Below are 21,595 nucleotides of genomic sequence, written 5' to 3'. Positions count from 1 at the left end.
TCATTACCTATGGTAATCAACATTCAAAATCATTTACATAATGACAATATTGCATTATTGCTTCATATTGCTTGAGTTACAAGCTAGTAACATCAAATGATTTTTTTACGTTCCACCAGCCTCAGCCTCAATGTATTTGAGTTTTATTTTTTGCTTAAGGAGCAAATTTTCTTTCCTTTTCCCTGGGAGGTATGGCGTGAAGGGATGGGAAAAGAGACAAATAATAGATATGTGTTGGTGGTGCAGATGGGTGAATAATTTATCATCATATCCCACTGGTCACATAGTATTGAAGATTAGCACTATGCTGGTGGTATAAAGCATTTTACCACCAATTCTTATGGTTTCTGACTGAGAGTATAATAAGCCAATTTACAGAGGACTACAGACTGTGATAACTTCATCAGAGAAAAGCAGATAAGCAAGGAACCCTTTGCAAAACCTAAATACTAATCTGCATTTAGTTTAACAAGTGCTTTTTCAGAGACAGCTGGAGTTTATTCAGTTTCTTCCTTTAATTCTAGAGCCTCAGGGCATGCTTCCTCCAGAGGTTGTCATCATCAACAGTACATCTGTACGTGTCATCTGGACATCTCCTTCAAACCCAAATGGCGTTATCACTGAATATTCTGTCTATGTAAATAATAAGCTCTACAAGACTGGAATGAATGTGCCTGGGTCTTTCATTCTGAGAGACCTGTCTCCCTTCACAATCTATGACATTCAGGTTAGAACACTGTTTTTTGATGGCTAAGCTTATAGGTGTGTTAAATAAAACATTGCCAGGCTATGTCTCTAAGTGAATACCTTCCGTCTTGGTTACAGATTATTTATTTACTGGGGAAGGGGAGAGAAAAGAGGGAAATTGATTAGGATTAAATCTGTTTGCTGTGGGCAAACACATGAGTCTCAGGAGAGAAGGTAATGGTAATATGGAAAACGATGGTGATGATATTCTTGCCGGCAAAATGAGACAAATCACATATTTGCGGTAGATCTTGCTAAGCAGTTCACCTTTATCCTGATTCTTTTACTGATATCAAAATCAGAATCAACCTATGAATGTGGAGACATTCTTCTATTCCTATTTCTGCTATTTACTAATTTAATAACTTCAGGGAAGCCACATAACCTGTTTGGTGTCAGTTATCTTTTTTATAAGGGCAGCGGACTTGGTGACTTAAAACATTCTATCGACCTCTAGCATTCTGTGACTCTGAATGCGCCAAGAAAACATAAATGAATATATGGCAGACAAAATATATTAAAGGGTTTGACCTGAAGATGAAAGAAATTTATCTGTTGTCATCTACCAAATGTTTGTCGACCCTTGCCTATGTGAGAACAGTTATCCTTAAACTTTTTTGCCCTTGAACCTCTTTGATAATCTAATGATGTCAGTGCACCCTGCCCTGGAAAAACACCTATGTGCCTATATGACAAAAGTTAGTGTGCAGTTTCATATTGCATTGACCATCTGAGGCCCAACTCATAGACCTCTTTGAGATCTGCTGATCTTTAAAATAGAAAAAATATAGAGACAAGTAAGGAATCTTCAGCAAAGAACTTTCCCCCAAGGAATTGAAACTCATTACACTGCTGGGATATAAAAGATAACAAGGCCAAATGTGGAAATTAATGATAAAAACAGAAACTCAAAGTTTATAGAGAAGGGCTGTAATGTAGTAAATTTTTAATTAATCTATGCTACTTCCAACATTTGTAAGAGCTTTGTAAATAATTTTCAAAAGATATTAAGCATGGAAATTTTCTTTGACCACAGAAACATTCACTGGCTGTCTAGTAAGTGCTACCTCTTTCATTTCCCATCCCCTTCTTTCCCTCACCTTGGAAGGGGAAACATACACAGTCATCTGGCTAGAGCCAATGCTTTACCCCCCCCCCCCCCCCCCCCCCCCCGCTGCTAGGCCTAGGTTCCTAAGAAAACAAAATAAAAATAAAAGAAGAGAGGTATGCTGATTAGTTTTCATTACATTCCATGATTTCCATGAACTCACCTGAGTCATCTTAGAATGGGACACACACAGACTGATGTTTATGTTCACGGTTCTTAGAGTGAGTCTCTATGTGCATGTACATCATAGAAAATTAGAAAATAAAAACCACATTCAAAATAATTACACATATAGCTTTGTGAACAAGGTTGGCTTAGGAAGGTGACAGAGTATTTGCTGTATTATTCTTTTGGGGGGCGCTGATGGAAAAAGCTGGCTGAGTCCTCAAAAGGCAACTTATTTATTTGCTTTATCAGGACTCAGAATACAACCTAAGGTGAGATCAATAGGGGCTATGCATGCATGCACGTCCTCATCCAGCTTTCTGACTATGTAACAGTTGATGTGTAAGTGTTTCAGTCATGTTGTCCTATAAAAGGCTTCACTCATCCCTACTGGTTTGAGCCACTAGTGGCCTGAAAAGAATGCATTTTGATCAGATTTGGGACATCTAACAAAATAAGGAGACAAAATACCAAATTATAATCTAATATTTTAGTTGTGTTATTAGTGACTAAGATGTTCTTATTCTTGATAAACTATATTTTTGTGAAGCTCTCCACAGTCCAGGAATATTCCACTTGAAATAGTTGTTGCATCACTGGAAATTTGAATAACAGATTACAATGATTTTTGTTCATGATGTCAAAGATGATTTGGGATTTTACTCCATTTAAAATATGCATCCAGGGGTACCTGGGTGGCTCGGTGGGTTAAACGTCTGATTTCAGCTCGGGTCATGATCTCGTAGTTCCTGGGTTCAAGCCCTGAGATGGGCTCTGTGCTGGGAGTGCAGAGCCTGCTTGGGATTCTCTCTTTCCTTCTCTCTCTGCCCTTCCCCCACTCACATGCATGTGCATGCTCTCTCTCTCAAAATAAATGAATAAATTTTGAAAATAAATAAGTAAATAAATAAATATACATGTATATACCAGTGTATGTGTATATATATACATATATGTATAAATATATATGTATAAAAATATTTATATGTATATGTATATATACGTATATGTATATATACAATATGTTGCACCTAATTGATATGCCTACTACTTTAGGATTAGGTTCTCTGTGTTAATCCCCTCTGTCAAACATGTATTGATTATAAAGCAGACATATAGATCCAAATATCTACTTTCTTGAATGAGTTATTTTATATATCCCTTCTATATAATTTATATATATATATATAATATATATAAATACATTAAAAATGTCAATTTTTGATTCAATTTTGTTTTTATGTGAATCAGTCAACCTTTATATTTGTGGTTCATTCACATTATGCAAAATAGCTATAGCAGCAGAAATATCCCAAAGATGAAATTTGGTCTGTTACCTTAGTAAGTTCAGAAAAATATTGACACATTTCTCCAAAGTCAAAATAAGAGTTTTCTGGAGAATCATTTGAATAGCGCTAGTAGCTTAGTTTTGTTTTGTTATAACTTTTTTTTTTTTTAATTTGAGAGAGAGAGAGAGAGAGAGAGAGAGAGAGAGAAAGAGAGAGAATCTTAAGCAGTCTCCAAACTCAGTGTGGAGCCTGGCATGGAGCTCAATCCCATGACCCTGGGATCATGACCTGAGCCAAAATCAAGAGTCAGACATTCAACTGACTGAGCCACCCCAAGTGCCCCAGAATATAGCTAAGTAGTTTGGAACTTAAAGCTATGCTTAGTATTTAGATGATAAGACTAGAATACAGTAAAGCCTGGATTAGATATCTCATATCTAATCAGCTTGATCATATTCCCTGATTTCTCTCACCCCCAATTTGCAAGCTGATGAAAATGGAGTCATGAAGACTCAATAAAATTATTTGTGCCAGTTCCCATTAATATTGAGCACATATTACTTACATAATGAACTGGAGTTGAGTTTTAGTTATAATTATGCACCATATAGTCAAATATTGCCTAATATGTATGAAGTTTTATTGTCATTAATTCTATTGCAGCAAGTATATTTTAAGTTAATTTCCCTTTAAATTATTTGGGGTTTCATTGGACATACTCAGAGTGGAGGGCCTTGGCAGTGTCCACATCTCTACTAAATATTAGTAGATAGGAAAAATACTATATGGAATACATAAAATACTATATGGCATACATAAAGAACACAACTCAAACAGCATCATAAAAATGTGCTTCAACTCCCATTTAGGTGTAAAGTGCCCCATGAATAAAATGACGTAACTACTAAATACAGTAAGAGACACATTTTTCTTTTCTCAATTGCCAGTGGAAATCCAGAGAACTGCTTCACTTAAAAGCTCAGTATTAGTGTTTAAGATGCATCGGTATCCAGCTTCCCCCTTCATTTTTTATGTATTAGCTGCTGAAAGTAAGTGAGCATTGGAAAAAGTACAGTTTCTCTTTGGCTTATCCTTTCATTGGAAACAGAATGATGTCACTTTGTGAGTGTTTCACTAGCAATCTTTTGTACATTCATTTGTCTCTCCTCCCACTTGCTGAATGTGTTTCTTTTGCATTACTAATGCTTGATGAACTGGATTTCTAATCTTTAGTTACTCCACCCTCCTCAGTTTTTAGTCAGATTAGGTGGCAGAATTAAAGGGATAAATGATGATTTTCTGCTGTGATTAAGGTAAAAATACAACTGCAGCTGGAACAGATGAATATAAAGTAGCTCAGCCACATTGAAAGGCTTCTCTAGACCTTGTTTTTCTTCCATTGTACATTAACATTTGGGCTATTTGTTCTAAAATGTCAAGACTTCTGCAAGAACTCATTACACTACCTGGTTGTAGATCTAGAGAGCAGTATGCAGTGATAACCTACTAAGCTTATATACTGTCACCTAAACATCTTCCATTCCTTACTGTGCCCCAAAGGGATGAATATGTCTGTCTCTTTCTGAAAGGTTGGAACCAGAGACTAAACATCACCATTTTCATCACTAAATCAACTGTCCTGAGCTCATTTCTATATCATATTCTGAGTTTGAACCAATGCAGTCAAACAACATCAAAAATTAATATTTATAGAACTCTAAGAAGTTATAGAGAACTAATAGGAGAGTCCTATGAAATTAAGGTGGGTGGATTCAAGCCACTGGCAGTGTATATTTTGAAAATAGTTGGATTTATTCTTTTCTAAACTGTTTGTAGGTTGAAGTCTGCACCAAATATGCCTGTGCGAAAAGCAATGGCACCCAAATCACCACTGTGGAGGATACTCCAAGTGATATACCAACACCCACAATTCACGGCATCGCTTCAAGGTAAAAATTTTTTGCCAGTTAATGTCAAGAGCTGATCAGAGGCACCTGCGTGGCTCAGTCACAAGCCTCTGACTCACCGCTAGTGAGTTCAAGCCCCTCATTGGGCTCTCTGCTGTCAGCGCAGATCCCCCTTCAGATCTTCTGTTCCCTTTCTCTCTGCCCCTCCCCAGCTTGTGCATAAGCTTATGCATTCTCTGTCTCTCAAAAATAAATAAACTTAAAAAAATAAATAAAAAGCTGATCATAAGCAATGAACGTTAAAATCAAAGATTTCATCCTAACCATGACAATTTCATTTTAGAAAGTTGCTATAAAGACCTGTGTAAATCAAAATTTTTGTATTATTAGCTATTGATTTTCACTGGTCACATCACCTAATACTTAAGCTCTAATGTCCCCGATTTCCCAGTTTCACTTCCCTTTATTTAGTAACCTGTGAGCAAATGCTTAAATGCATGAAAGGGTTTCTGTATTTAAATGTGTCATTAAGTGAATCCTTTTGTAAGGAAAAGAATACAATTTTCATTAGATTAATTACCTTCTAAGTTAGTCTCTTTGAAAAAAATTAGATTTACATGTATCAGATTGCCTTAAACCTAGAAAAATCTGTAAAATAAACAGGGGAGATAATGTCTGGATAGCCATTACCACTGTTATCAGATTCTTGGTACAATCTCATTATTTTTCTGTGCTCATGTATTGCTGAGAAGTGGCCATAGATTGAAAGTGAGTCTCTTTTCAGTTCAAGTTAACAATAATAATGATAAAAAGATTTAATGTCAAGTATCCCAAGCCAAAATTGACATGAGAGTAGTTCATCCCTCTACATCAGTCTGAGGCTAGAGAAAGAAATCTGAGTACTCCCACATCATACTGGGATGATGTTCCAGCTAAATGAGTCACCCTTCACCTGTACACACACACACACACACACACACACACACACACACATACACACACACACACACACACCCCACATACACACTGACCAAAATAATCAATTTGTTATAAAAGATTTCAATTCTGAAGGATCCTTTTGCAACATATTAACATTTTTATGTTTCTTTAAAATCAGTTTAAAAATATCTGTACTGATTTAGGGAACTAAAGATAAAAATAATTAGAAAAAAAAACCCAAGTAATTGGATGCTTAGCTGTTCAGGGCAAAAATCATGCCTTGTCTCCTTGAGTCCATCTTTTATCTAACACATGACAGATATTTATCTAATTTCACATGTGCTAATTAATTGATAATCTTGTCAGCAAATTTTCCCTATCCACAGAATCGCCTACTATGCAAAGGGAAAATAGTCAAATGAAAAAAGTACCAGCAAATACATTTGTGGTTATAATAATATAAGAAGAAAAATTAATTTAAAAAGTATAAGGCATGGTTTTAAATTTTCAAAGTTTTCAGTTTACCATAGAGACACTGCCCTAAACAAATGTTTATAGAATAATGTAAAAAACTCCACAACATAAGTTTATAACATGCAGGAAAAACATAAAGAGAAAAACACTGAACTCTACCCAGGATTATCAGTGAAGGCGTCATGGATGATGCAATAATTGAGTTCTGTCTTCAAGAACTCAAGGAAGAATTATAGTTAGGTGGGTGGATGTTGTCAAATTTCTTGTTTGTTCTCATCCTCATGACCTAAGCCCAGATGAATGGCATAAAGGAGTATGTCTTAAATTACATATTTATATGTAGCTAAAAATCTGTAGGTTTTATTAGACATTGAACAAATGTCTATATGTGTCTGTGCTTCTAGGATACTTTTTTTTATTTTAAAAAGATTCTTACAGATAATAGCAGAGTAATAGTTGTGGTTAAAGATTATTTACATTCAAATGTATAAGTTGATGGCAAAAATATTAATGAAGGCATCATACAAGAAGAGGAAGAAAAATGACAGAGCAGACAACAGAAGAGAGATTTCAACACAATTTTGGAAGCAATGTTTGGCAGGGAGAAACAAATGAGTTAGTGCAGTGGAAAACATTTACAACCAAAGTTTGGTTGGCAGAAGGAGATAATGACACAAAACAAACTAATTTACCCTGCAGAGAACCTCGGTGTCTGAGCACTTACAAGTTTTAAGGTTAGTGAAGAAGAGGAAGATGTAAAGTTCAAAGCTGGAATCATGAGATTAGCTAAAAATCTGAAAAAAAAATGTGGTTGGAACCTGTAATTAGGGTTCTCCAGAGAAACAGAACCAAAATCTGAAAACCCAGGAAAGCTAGTGGTGTAGTCTCTCAAAGTCTCTCTGATTTGAAAGTCAGAGGAGCCAATGGTACAAGTTCCAGTTCAAGTCTGAGAGGAGAAAAAGACTGATGTCTTAGCTCAAGGAAGCAGGCAAAGAAAGGGAGGGAATTCTCCCTTCTCCCACCTTTTTGTTGTATTCAGACTCTCAACTGATTGGATGTTGCTCACCTACATGGGGTAGGTAATCTGCTTCACCAAGTCCACCATTTCAAATGCTAATCTCCTTAGAAACAGCCTCACAGATATACAGTGAAATAATGGTTAGCCAAATATCTGGGCACTTTGTGGCCCAGTCAAGTTGATGCGTAAAATTAACCATCCAAAAATTCACGGTGCCCTACCTCCATAGTATGTATCCTGGTGTCTACTTCTCTTGCTCCATCTAGCATGTTCTACTACCATAAGATCAGAAGTGTATTCTCTGGACAAACTGAACAGAGGCATCTAGGAATTAAGGCTAACTAGGCACAGTGGAAGGCTGGGAGGAGGGGCAAAGCTAAAAATCATGATAGAGTTGAAGACTACAATCAAAATGATGAAACCTTTGTTGTTTTCCCCAGGTCTGTTCTCAAAAGCAAATATTGTGAGAAGAATGTTGAAATTTCCAGATATAATTATGGGCATATCTATTTCTTTTTTAGAACTCTCTGTTTTGCCCCATGTATTTCGATGCTTTATGATGAGATTCATATACATTTAGGATTGCTATGTCTTGGTAAATTGATTCTTTCATCATTGCATAATATCCCTTTTTTCTGGTAATTTTCTTGTTATAAAGTATACTTTGTCTGATACTAATATAGCCACTTCAGCTTTCTTTTGATTAGTGTAATTGTGAGTGATTTGGGATTGTTTCCTGGACATTTTGAATAGTAGGTTGTGATCATTTGAGTCCCGTTAAAAATTTGAAGAAGGATGAAGTTTTCGTTTCCTTCAGCAGGTAATCATCTGGTTACCTTCAGACTACAAACTTTGTCTTGGCTTTATGTGCTCAGGGGCTCCAATGTAGGTTCATTTTTCAAAAGCTTTGCTATGCCGCTTCATGTCTGCCCCATGTATGCACCTTTCAGTAGCTAATCTGGTATTTGTTTGGAGGGTTATGTAATGGTCATATCTCAGAGTCTTTGCTGTGACCCTCAGATTGCCTTTGCATGGAAAGCAACCATGCATGTGCGGTTTAGACTTGAGTAGGGACTTGCGTTGAAGATGACCTAGCTCTCTCTTGTCTGAGATTCCTCCCACATTTTCCAGATCCCTGGTGCTTCCTTTGTGGGATCTTTGGCTAGGAAGATATGGTTTCTCTTGAAATTTTAGCCTCCCAAGTTACCTGACATTTTACATAAATGAGGCTGTTTGGCGAGAGCAACAAGGTAAGAGAAAGTGGAAGGAAAACAGGGACACCTCCCACACACATGTTTTAGATCACAGGAGCCTGTTTCCCTGGTTCCTCTGGTCAGAAAGATGGATTTTTCCTAGGATTTTGGATTCCCTTTTGACCAGGACTGCTATAGTGCAGCTCCTTGACCAGAATCATCCTCAGAGCAAGTCTGGACAAAAAAAGAAAAAACAGAACAGGAATTTCCGCTCACACCCTCTGGCTTGTAAGGCCTTTTTGTACTCCGGCCAGAAAGATGGGGTTTCTCACATAGGTTTTACTTGTCCAGTGCACAATTCTACACCAGGGCTGCTCTTGGATTAAAGATGGGAGATCAAAGAGGGGAAACAATGAGAAATTCATCCTTTAATTTTTTTTTCCCTCTCGTCCTTATCTGCCTCTATTGTTAACTTTTCAGAATCCTCAGGTGGTTGCTTCTTGTAATTTCTGCACACTTTTTAGTGACAATCAGTCAGAGAGAGGCTGTAATAGGTTTACTCCATATTGGCCGGCCTCAGAAAGTCCCTCTCTACCATGTTTTTTGTTTGTTTGTTTGTTTTTAATTCCAATCCCTTTACCAACTTTATTTCTTTTTTTTTTCTTTCTTCCTTCCTTCCTTCCTTCCTTTCTTCCTTCCTTCCTGTTTTTTTGGTCAAAAATCTAAAAAGGTCTTGATAGAAATCATTCACCACCAGATATTGGCAAGGGAAATCTTCCCTTTCTAAAAATGATTCATCATAGAAGAGCAACGTTTTCCAGAGGCAGGACTCAAATGAGCAGCTGTGGGCTGCCAAATCATTAATCAAAATTATACCAACACCAAAGTAGTTAGCCTCTTATGTGCATGTTATTGTTTGTGTATTTTATTATATGTCTGGCAATGTATACTTGTTAGTTATATTTTTATTTTGATTCAAAAAAATCTCTTTTATATTAGCAATGAGCAAAATCAAATGTGAAATTATTCCAGAAAATGTCGGTAGACTGAATTAACTTCTATAGCATTTAAAATAATTTGGTTTCTAATAAGACATTTGTTTCTTAGATTGTTTAGTTTTGGTAAAGCACAATAGTCTGTAACATTTACCTGTCATGTATTTTAATAACATATACAGATAGTATATCAGACTGTCTGATTATATGCATGGAATGCTTCAACTCGTTTTTGTTTTGGCCTTAACTTATGACTCGTGACATCTACAATACAACCACTCATACATGTTTTTCCCATTACATGTAACCCAAAGACACCATAGCACCCAAATGTGGAAAGAGCACATGAGCCCCTGTAGTTCTATAAGCTGCCTCTCCAGAAACAAACTCGGTTTCTACATCACATTTTCCATACTTGTCATATTATCATCAGCTGCTTCTATATCCCAAAAGAATACTAACTAGTGATCGATAGCCCGGACATGTCTGGCCATGGCCTACATGTGCCCTGGGTAGTTCATTTATTTGCCTTGGTGGATTTGCTAGAGTGGAATTTAATCAATAGTTAATTCATTAATTCTGGTCCTTGAGAATGTAGAGACTACAGTGGATGTAGATAGCTGGCTGGCTCTGGCTTTGACTGAAATATGACAAACACAGTAGCTGACAGCTTCCCTTGTATTGGGTCGCCTTTTTAGCTATAAATAGATAAGCAAAAAAAAAAAGAAGAACGTCAACAAGAAAGAGATTTTATTAGTTACTGCTAGTATTCCAAAATGCATCATTTCCAGGGGAAAGGGTCAAAGGAAGGCAGAGCGAGAACACAGATCATGTCTTTCATTGTCTTTAATTGGCACCATGGCAGTTTTTTCTGTTCCAAATCAATTCAGGGCTGTATTATTGACGAGGAGTCTGTGGTATAACGTCTTTGTAGCATTCGCAAATAATTGTTGGAAAATTTGCCTGAAGCTACTGAATGATATAAATGATATTTTTACATACCAACTTTTCAGAAACCTTTATGAAATCAGCACAAGCTGCGTGTCTTTAAATGAAGGTTACACCACTATCATCATTTATAAATCCCCTTAAATTTTCAAATTACTTAGGTTGGGGTTGAATATGGCAAAAGAGGTTTTAGGTTGTGGAATAAGAATTCTCCTCTTTTTACCTCACTAAATTTGGGGTGAAACTTTGAGGCCTCTATTTTTTTTTATAGTATGACTTTTTTTGTATTATCAGCGAATCTCTTCTATCCTTAATTTTCCCTCTCTGATATTTTTCAGTGACTGATAGCTTGAGCACTGAAATAATAATTTTATATTTTGTGTGAAAAAAATTAGATCATGATTTATTTTATTATTTTCTTAATAGAGAGGATGTTGGGCTGTAGATATAATATGTCACATCAAGTCTTCTTCACCCATATTCTAAACTCCCTCCCTCACCAATATGGACAACAGGAGACACATTTTAATTTGGACTGGAATTTCTGTCAGAGTCTTTTTTTTAAAGTAGGCCCTATGCCCAACATGGGGCTCAAACTTATGATGCCAACATCAAGAGTTGTATGTTCTACCAGACTGAGCCAGCCAGGTGCCCCTCTGTTAAGAGTCTTTAAAGGATACAGGAAGACCTCTTGAAAGAGATTGTTTCAAGTATATCTACTACTGTTGTACAGATCTGATCAAGTCTTATAATTCAGGAAGTATCATTTTTAATGGCTAGTGAGTTTTCTTTATCAGACACATTGTTTCATTAAAAGACCTTACAGAAGGGGCGCCTGGGTGACTCAGTTGTTTCAGTGTTTGACGTCGGCTCAGGTCGTGATCTCATGGTTTGTGGGTTCAAGCCCGGCATGGGAATCTATGCTGACAGCCTGGATCCTGCTTCAGATTCTGTATCTCCCTCTCTCTCTCTGCCCCTTCCCCACTAACTGTCTGTCTCTCTATCTCAAAAATAAACATTTAAAAAATTCAATTATTAAAAAAAGACTTTACAGAATATCAAATTTATTCATTTTTTAAGTTAATTTATTTATTTTGAAAGAGAGAGAGAGAGAGAATAGAGAGAGAGAGAGAGCACACTTGTGTGGGTCGCGGCCGGGGGGCAGAGAGAGGAAGAGAGAGAATCCCAAGCAGGCTCCACACTGTCAGCCCAGAGCCCAACTTGGGGCGTGATCTCATGAAACTTGAGATTGTGACCTGAGCTGAAATCAAGAGTCAGCTGCTTAACTAACTGAGCCACCCAGGTTCTCCTCAAGTCTCTTAAGACTCTGCTATCAATACCTCTATTTTCTCACCTCCCTCTCTTCCCAAACTCCTTTAAGTTTTCTACCTCTTGTAGCTCCGGTAGAAGCTGGTCACTGAGGCCGACTGTGCCTCTCAGCAAAATCCCCCTCTTCCTAATTCACTTTGGCCTTTAACTACCACATTGTACCTTGCTCTCTGAACACCCATTTCCTTCTTTTACTGGGTCCATTCCAAATCCTTGTATTAATTGTGAGACTGAGCAGAAAGACTCTCCCTCCTCATCAGATAGTTCAAACATCACACTTTTAGTCATTCTGATGTCTCAAAAATTGCTGACCCTGGTTTTCCCCCAAACTCTAGTCTCATCTATGCAGCTGCCTATTGATTTTCTGTAGTAGTATCTGCTACCTCAAGCCTCAGCGGTACATTCTCCTCTAACTCATCATCTTTTCCAACATTCATTTTCACAGATGCACCACCACCTGCATATTATCACTGACATCTATCTTTGAATTTTTTTTTTTTAAATTTTTTTTTTCTTCAACGTTTATTTATTTTTGGGACAGAGAGAGACAGAGCATGAACGGGGGAGGGGCAGAGAGAGAGGGAGACACAGAATCGGAAACAGGCTCCAGGCTCTGAGCCATCAGCCCAGAGCCTGACGCGGGGCTCGAACTCACGGACCGCGAGATCGTGACCTGGCTGAAGTCGGACGCTTAACCGACTGCGCCACCCAGGCGCCCCTCTTTGAATTTTTTTAATCCCCTGAGTTTGCTCAATCTTCCTATATGTGTCTCTCTTCTTCATTTCCACCACCACCACCACCCTGGTTCATGTTTTCATCATTTAAATTTATGTAACCTGTTTCTGCAGGGGTCTTAATTCAATGAGATACAAAGAGGAAAAGGCTTTGCATTTTGCCCACTGCTTGCTGCCTTATACATAATCCTTTGGCTGTCCTCTCTTCGACTCTTGAAAGCCTCTCAGAAACATCTTATGGCTTTTGAATTATTTTTAGTTATGAGTCTCACTTTGGTAATTGAGATTCATGATCAAGTATTAAAAAGTCTTTTCTGTCTCTAGCAAATTATTAAGCCCAAGTCTGGTTCAAAGATTCTACCATTTCACAGACTCATGCCTGATCACAGCTTGTCTATTCCCTTCTCCTTGCTCTTTCCCTCTTATCCCCCTTGATCCAGTGTGTCTCCTCTCAATGTTATTGTTTCACTGCCATCACTGGGCAACCCTCAAAGCCCTCTGCATATCAGGTGGCACTTTTCCTGGAGAGTTGTATTTCCCTTGAGAGGCCCCAAGAGGATCTCCACATAGTCAATTTCCCTGACACGAGTGCTGCCCTCTATAGCTGATCTCTTGTGGTCCCAACAGAGTAGGGCATCCCAAGGACTCTTCTTGCTGGAGTCTCCTCTTCCTAGAAGGCTGCCATCATGAACAGTATACCCTCAAGCTGGCTCAAGCCTAGTCATCTCGCAAGGTATCTCCTGGTTCCGTTGAAGCTCATTGATCCGTGCCATGAGGCACTCTTTATTTTACCTTTTTGTTGCAGCTACTTTGGACAATACCTAGCCATCAGGATTCTCTCATGGAGAGTCAAGCACCTTTTCTCTGCTTGTATAGACTGTCAAGATCAATGTCAAGCTCTCCCCAAACTCTTTACTATCCTCCAAGGACAGCAGCAGACTGGGTTTAGACATTTCTGTATCTCAGTGAGTACCAAACATGAGAAACAAGTGCTTCCAATTTCTCTGCCTCCAGTTTCTCTAAGTGACATATTTGGAATGCCTTCCTCAGTCCGACCCTAGGATGTTAGCAGGGGTTAGGGCGTGTGTTTGATGCCACTCTTCACTATGTAAATAACTCCTCTTTCACTCTGTGCCTCAAAACTTCCAATGGCTTTCCAACACACTCAAAAACAAATCCAGTTGTTTCTGTGTTGTAGAAAATCCTACATCATCAGCAAACACCCATGCCACCCTCCTTATACCCATAGGATCTCATTTTCCCACATTCTGTCTTGTGTGCAGTCCAATCCAGCCCTATTAGATTCACTGGCCCTTCAACATGCCAAGCACATGGTTGCCTCACAGCTTTTCCCTCCAACTAGAAACCCCTCCGGGCTTGATTCGCCTCTTCTGTCGAATTTCTGCATAGAAGAACCAGTCCTTCCTAGACCACCAACCTGACGTATGATACACTTATGTGTTTCTTTACTGTCCCTCTTCTCCCAGAAAAAAATGTAAGTTTTATGAAAAAAGGGGGCTTTAGCTGTCTTGTTCACTGATAAGTAAAGAACAGGGCTGGCATATAGGAGGTACTTAAGAAATACTCACTAAATTTCCTACTTTCTAAAACTCTCCTAGAATTCTGTTTATTGGTTGTTTTGGGTGACAGGTCAATGTTAAAGAGTTTTATCCTTGGGATTCAACAGAATCTTGCTGTTCCATTTAGAAGTGAAATACTTACCATGTTTAAAAGGAGGAACTCATTACCTGTCATCCTCAGTTTGGGGCTGTAGTTCAAATCCCCATACAAGAGCGGAACTCCATTCAACAATCTTTTGCACTTGAGTTACTAATGTAGTTCACTGACCTTTCTCTCTAGCCCTGGTCTCTTCCACTCTAGCATGTCAGGGTGTTAGTTCTAATAAGGCTTTGTAGTCTAGGAGTGACAACAGTGCACAATCATACTATTTCACTATCAAACTCAGCACAGTGTTTGAGGGACTCCATCAACTTTTTTCTTTTTTTCAAATTTACCCTCCTCTTTTGCTGGATGTAGCTTATTCATTCAAGTTGGTCACATTACTCTTCCATACACACTGAGGCTGATTCCCACCCTTTACATTTGCTTATGTTGATTTTCCTGCACAGAATCTTCCCTTCCTCATTTACCAATTCAAGTCCAAATCTATCTGTTCCATGATACCCTCATTGTTTAGTCTAGAACAGAGGACTTTTGCTTATGTGTTTTTATAATATCTGTAGCCTAAACACATTTAAATACTTGACTTCAATTGCCATATAGCATTTACATGCTTTGTGTTTGCATGTTTTGTATTCCCTATTATTCAAGGACACAGGTTTTGTCTTTTGATTTTTCACCTATTACAAGTTATGCTAAACATTCTAATAGATAAATATTCAATGACTTGATTTTAGAGCTGAGAGTTAATATTTTCATCATGCAACATTTATTTAGTCCTCTATTAAAAGTTACTTGATCATTTATGATAGCCATAATCTGGAATACAATTGAAGAACTTGAGTGTTACATAAATAATTGACCAAAATGACCAAGTTGAGTAGAAAAAAAAAGGGTCTATATAAACATGATCAAGGAATCCAGAACTGTTTAATTTATAGCAATTTAAATTAATATCTTAAGGTATATGAAGATTTTTTTTTCCTTTGGCTTAAACAAGAACATTTTGACCAAATGGTAATAATAGAATAAAATGTTGAAGAATACCAGTGGGAACCCTAATTCTTCATAAAATTTTGTCTGACCTGTAACATTTTAATATTCACCTGTATCAAGGTAGGTGATAAAGAAATGATTTTCCCATACTCCTTTCTATCCTCAATATTAGTTTATACTTCTTGAAGTAAGGACTGAAAATGATGATCATTGTGGTGGTGACTACAGTGGTAGAGAATAGTAACAGAGATAGAATAGTAAATCTACTAACAGGGTGACATAATTAAAGGAAATAACTCCAACTGAAATGTCTGAATAATCAATGAATCCATGTATCAAAATGTGTGTAGATATAGTAGTTTTCACCAGAAACTTTATTAAGGTAGCTTAAATCATAGTCCTTATGTTCTGGGAGTTAAATAAACTCTAATCATGACTTTATGAACAAATCTGCAAAATATTTCATTCAAGGATTCACTGTTGGTTTACTTTTCTGTGTGAGCATGCAACCTTTACTAATCTATACCAAAAAGCTTCAGCTTGTTTCCCCAATATTTAACATTCATTCCTATGGTATAAGAACATTTCTTCTATTTTTGCTCTTAAACATCAAAGGAATGAGACCACCAATTCCGTTTATAATGGTGCGTGTTTCTCAGAGATGTCTTTCATTTGAAATCAGCAACCAAAAGGTTTTTCAGTGTCACTCTCCTTGGTTCTAATGAGAGATGTATAGGTGTTAAACTCACTACTCTTCTTTGATCATTTACCTTCGTGCCTCAGACTCAGATCCTCAAGAACAAAACTGTTCATGTTATCGCTAAAAATATAAGCAGTCTCACTTCACAGTTTTGCTCTGCTAGAAAGAAAAGTTACAATGGTGTGGTATTCTGCATGGTGTTTTCTAGACTTTCCTAGTTCATCAGCTTTTGTGGAAAAGTCAGACCTTTGAATGTCACTTAAATGTAGTCTTTCCTGTAGTTGATTATGCAGTGAATACAAAAGAGGTATCTGGAAAATGTGGAATTAATTTTAAGAGTTGGACAAAGACCTTAGAATAATAATGGTGACTACAGAAGTCACCTATGAAACTGCTCTCTTGTAGGTGACATTAATTTCCTATCTACAGAGTCTTATTAGTGAATGTGTTATGTTTGTACCCCTAAGAAAATGAAATAATAATTTTCTTTTTTTTAGCAGTCTATTAAAATGTCAAGGTTTATCTTGACTGCTGCTTTTTAATGTAAATGTTTGGTCTTAATTGAATTCCTAATATATTATGTCACTTGGAATTCTGATAGGGTCCAGTAATTTTGCCTGTAAAGATATATTTCCTCTTAAAATGAAAGGTATAACAAAAATACCATTTAGCACAATGGCAGAAAAGTGGTCACATGAGTTATTGTGAGATTTTTTTGGGGAGAGTTTAAAGTATAGGGACTAAGCTTATATGTGCTTGCTCTCCTTCGAAGTACCTACTGGAGTGTTCTGTATAAAAATGCCCTATAACTATTTGTCATTTGGTTAGTTGCTGTAGTTGGAAATTCTAGAATTATAAAAATAGAATTAATCTTGCATGTCAGAGTTCCACCCCTTTTTCTGAAAACAATGAGAATAAAAATAATTATTATTTTGCATTACCTAGTGTTTTGCAAATAGTAGGCTTCCCTTGCCATGCTAAATTGCAAGAATATGTCATATCCAAATCTCTGGGGCTTTATTAAAAACTTTAACTATTCTGCTTATAGAGCTTATTTAAAAAACACTAAAGATAGTATGGCTATGTCATTTAGGTTGTATCATTCTGGCAAGTAGTCCTAAGTGCAGAATTAAAGTTCTATAGCATTAACCTGAGAGTAAATCATTTTATTCAGGGCTGATTCCTACTGGAAAGCTTGATGTTCTGATTTCATTCATTTCAACAAATGAAATATTAATAGATCATTGAAAGTGCAATAAAGTTTTAGTCAGATATTATGCCCTCATTGCATACCAACCCCTCCCTGAAAAGTATACCCATACTTAGAATGAAATTGTTGCTCAATTTTTAAGAATCACACATCTCCTAGAATATTATAATGTAAAGATATTTGTTGTGGAAACTTGCAATTCCTATATTTCCTTACCACAAAACATGTCTGACTGTAACATTAGAAGAATTACTAGAGAAACAAGTCTGTTTATAGAAGTTAAAATTAAGGTGTATCAAAGTACAGTCATTGAGAGGAATTTTATCATTTATCATTTGATAAAATTTATAAGTTGTATTTATAAATAAATTTATCAATTACTTTTAATAAGAGATAAGTTTATCTATTGATAACAAGACTTTATCAATATGAGCAGTTATTTTGGCTATATGTAACAAAACACCCAACAACAGAAGTTTAAGTAAATAGTTGTAGAGATTGTACATTATTGCTGGCATTGGTTCAGCTTACCCAAATAACATGGTGGCCTTTTTGTGACGATTTTGATCTTTCTCAAGTGGCTGCAAGATGATTACTGAAGTTCCAGACATCGTGTTTAGCAGAAAGGAAGAGAAAGGGGCAAAGTAGTGGCTGTGCCAAGAAAGCTGAAATTGCCTCGGAACCTTCCGAGGCTTCCACTGTGGTTTTATAGTTGCATATCGTTGGGCAACTATGTGACACATCGCTAGTCTGGGCTGGCAAAGGAGAAGGTGATTTCAAGTAGAGATTAGGTCTGCCACCTGTTCTAATTTCCACGCTACTTACCAAGTCTTATTACTTGTGGCTTAATTTTACTTATGAAACCAAAGTTTTCTGTTGATTTTCCTGATTAGCCAAAACAATGGTACTTTCTTCTGGTCTCCAAAATTTAAAGTGGGAGATCACTGGACTCTTGCCATTTGTCATCCTCCCAAAAGCTTACTTAGTTTTCATTGATTCTCCAAACATATTATCTGGTAGTAACATATATGAGCATATTATACATTAGTATATAACTTCTTTGGCTTCAGCTTTTTAATTAAGAAGTTGTTGACAAAATGGACCTTTTGACCAATCTGGAAGATTAATTGAGAGTACATGAGGCCGATGGCAGCAATGTTAAATGTTGTCTTTTCAGAGTTATTGATTATTCTATCCATTGCAGATCCCTTCAAGTTGATTGGATGTCTCCAGGGAAGCCAAATGGCATCATTCTCGGATATGATCTCTTACGTAAAACATGGCATTCATGCCCTAAAACCCGGAAGTTAATGAAGGACCACAGTAGTGATCTCTGCAAGGCAGTGAAGTGTCAAAAACCAAAAGCTATCTGTGGACACAAGTGTTATTCTCCTGAAGCTAAGGTATATCTTTTCAAATGAGTCACTGAAATATGATTTTCTCACTAAACACTCCAGGTGAAATCACTTGCTTCTTAAACCATGGTTTGTCATGATCAATTTTTCCACTAGTCTATCAGGAGAACCCTGTGGAAAAGAAAGGATGCTTATAAAAACCCTGTCATCCTCATGAGCATCTTAGCCTTCTCTTTTTTCATCATCTTCACAGGAAATATTAGTTTATTGAAATGGTAAGGAACTCCCGACTTTGTATTTGATTGAATGACTTGAGTTTTCTTTACAACAAATCCATTCAGCTACAAGTGGGTGTTTGTTTACCTGACACTGATGAGTAACTGTGAACAGGACCTTCCATGGTTTGTCAGAAATATTTTAAAATTATGGCCATTTGCAGATTAATGTTCATATTAGTTGCAGTTTAGGAATCAGATCAATAATACAGCCAGACAGAGGAATTTGTAAATGGGTTTTATTGACAAACGATGCAGAAAATCCTTAGTTTGAAGGTAGGATTTCATATAATGAAATAATGTTCCTATTTGTCAACAACAACATCACACATTTAATGACTAAAGCTGTTGCTAAATTCAAAAGATTCACTGCAGAAAGACACAGTAATTAAGAAAGTGAGTTGTTGAAGCAATATGGATCAAAATACAAAATATTACAGCTGACACTGGCCAAGCAGTAGTTATCATCTAAGAAATGTTATAAAACTAACAGTTACTAACTACACTTTTTTTTTTTGACACTTAGGCTCCAGAATTGTCATTATGACTTGGTTTTACATTACTTTAGGCCATTAAGTGTACACTATCTGATGAACATACATCCATAAAATAAAATAAAATTTAGTATTTCTGAAGGGAAAAATGCTGGAATAAATTTGCCTATTAAAAATGTTCTCTAGGAGAAAGAAAGAAATCTTTGATGCATTAAGCAAAGGCTTATTATTTTAAGGATTAAGGACACACACAGATATTGACAGTAAAAGAGTAAAGGAAGTCAATTAAAATCTCAAGAGAAAGCAATTGTTTGTAAATTTCTGCTTAGAGTTCACTATGAATATGTATTTCTTGAGTGAGAGGTTGGAGAGAGATAGAAAGGAGACTAAGAATTTTTTTGGCTAAATCACTTTAAATACCAGGAGGACTTAAATACGCATACAAACTTTACCATGTATTCAAACCCTGGTGAACATCAGACCCTGGAGGGCTTGTTAAAACACAGATAGCAGGTCCCAGCCCCAGAAGTTCTGATTCAGGAAATCTTGGGCGGGGCGTGAAAATTTGCATTTCTAACATGTTCCCAGCTGATGCCTCTGGTAGCCATACTAAACCAGCCAGGATCTGTTCCAGGAACCATATTTTGAGAATCACTAGATTACAGACTTGCTTTGCGAAACCATAAGATAAGCAAAAGTCTCTTCAAATATTAGGTACACATTTATCAGCTCAACTTAATAAAATTTCCATATAGGTTTCTTGAGGCAGCTAACTTGAAGACTGAATTAATAGATTAAGAAATATTCTGTTTATATGGAGACCTCCCAAGAGAAACGATTGCTTAAAATTTCATTTTGGGGAACCACCAATGATCTAAACCTAAGGGGGTTAGAAAAAGGGCATAAATTTCATGTGTCTAAAGGAGCTTGAGAATGGCAATGGAATTGAAAGAGCCAATTCTAAGGGGCCATCATCACTTAATAAACATTTCAGTGATGGGGCGCCTGGGTGGCTCAGTTGGTTGAGCGTCCGGCTTCAGCTCAGGTCATGATTTCACGGTCTGTGAGTTCAAGCCCTGCATTGGGCTCTGTGCTGACAGCTCAGAGCCTGGAGCCTGTTTCCGATTCTGTGTCTCCCCCTCTCTCTGCCCCTCCCCTGTTCATGCTCTGTCTCTCTCTGTCTCAAAAATAAATAAAAACATTTAAAAAAATTTAAATAAACATTTCAGTGAAAGTTTCACAAGAAAATGTAAGTACTAGACAAGCCTGCTAAAAGAAAAGGCTAGATGTGCTTAAGTATCTAGAAACACACTCTATGTGAATTGGACTTTAACAAATACTTTGAGACCGTATAACAAAGGACAAGATTTTAGGTCCCTGTCAAAAAATAAGAGGAAGGCATGTGTTGTTTTACCCTGAAAGCAAAAATGACCAGCATCCTTAAATCTCAAAGAAACACATAAAAAAATTTTGCTTAAGTCTTAAAGATGGGACATGATTTCAAAATTCACCTTTCATACAGGATATGACATCAAAGAGAAGAATCACCCGGTGTATCTTTGGCATTAGACTAATTTTGAATCCTCATTGCTAATAACTAAATACAGAAAAAGAAATTCATTACAGTTGGTTTAGTATGGCTAGCTGACAAACCACAGGGTAGACTTTGATTTTTAAGGGCCCTGTTTCTTTGATCTTTGATGATTTTTGAAAAATGAATGAAGTCCCAAGCTAGTGGCCCTTATGAAGACTTAGAGAGTCCACATTCTACTGCCTCATATTTAGCTTGAATCATATGTGGGTGCAAGCTAGAAATAGCAATGTGCAAAATGGAAAAAGAGAAACACCTCTTAAATAGTGGTTGCCGTTGTCTGCCACGGGAAGCTTCTATCTAATTAATGTGACTTATGCCAAGTGTAGGTTCTGAGGCTACATTTCAGCAATTATTTAGCATTTGATTTGTTATATATACGGAGTGTCAGTCTCTCAGACCTCAAGTGAGCATGCAAATAATTATTTGATTGTTGAAGCACATAATT

General features: G+C 36.9%; 1 protein-coding gene across 1 annotated transcript in view; it reads left to right on the top strand.

Moving 5' to 3' along the window:
* Window positions 1–21,595, top strand: part of USH2A (usherin) — a 739,358-nt gene that overhangs the window by 523,565 nt on the left and 194,198 nt on the right. Inside the window, exons 45-47 of the mRNA XM_030302386.1 lie at window positions 525–727; window positions 5,146–5,258; window positions 18,637–18,835. Of these exons, the coding sequence (XP_030158246.1) occupies window positions 525–727; window positions 5,146–5,258; window positions 18,637–18,835 (515 nt within the window). The remainder of the gene's footprint in view (window positions 1–524; window positions 728–5,145; window positions 5,259–18,636; window positions 18,836–21,595) is intronic.

Source organism: Lynx canadensis, chromosome F1 (assembly GCF_007474595.2).
Source record: "Lynx canadensis isolate LIC74 chromosome F1, mLynCan4.pri.v2, whole genome shotgun sequence".
Classification (NCBI taxonomy): Eukaryota; Metazoa; Chordata; class Mammalia; order Carnivora; family Felidae; genus Lynx; species Lynx canadensis.
This window is presented reverse-complemented; position numbering and strand designations above follow the sequence as displayed.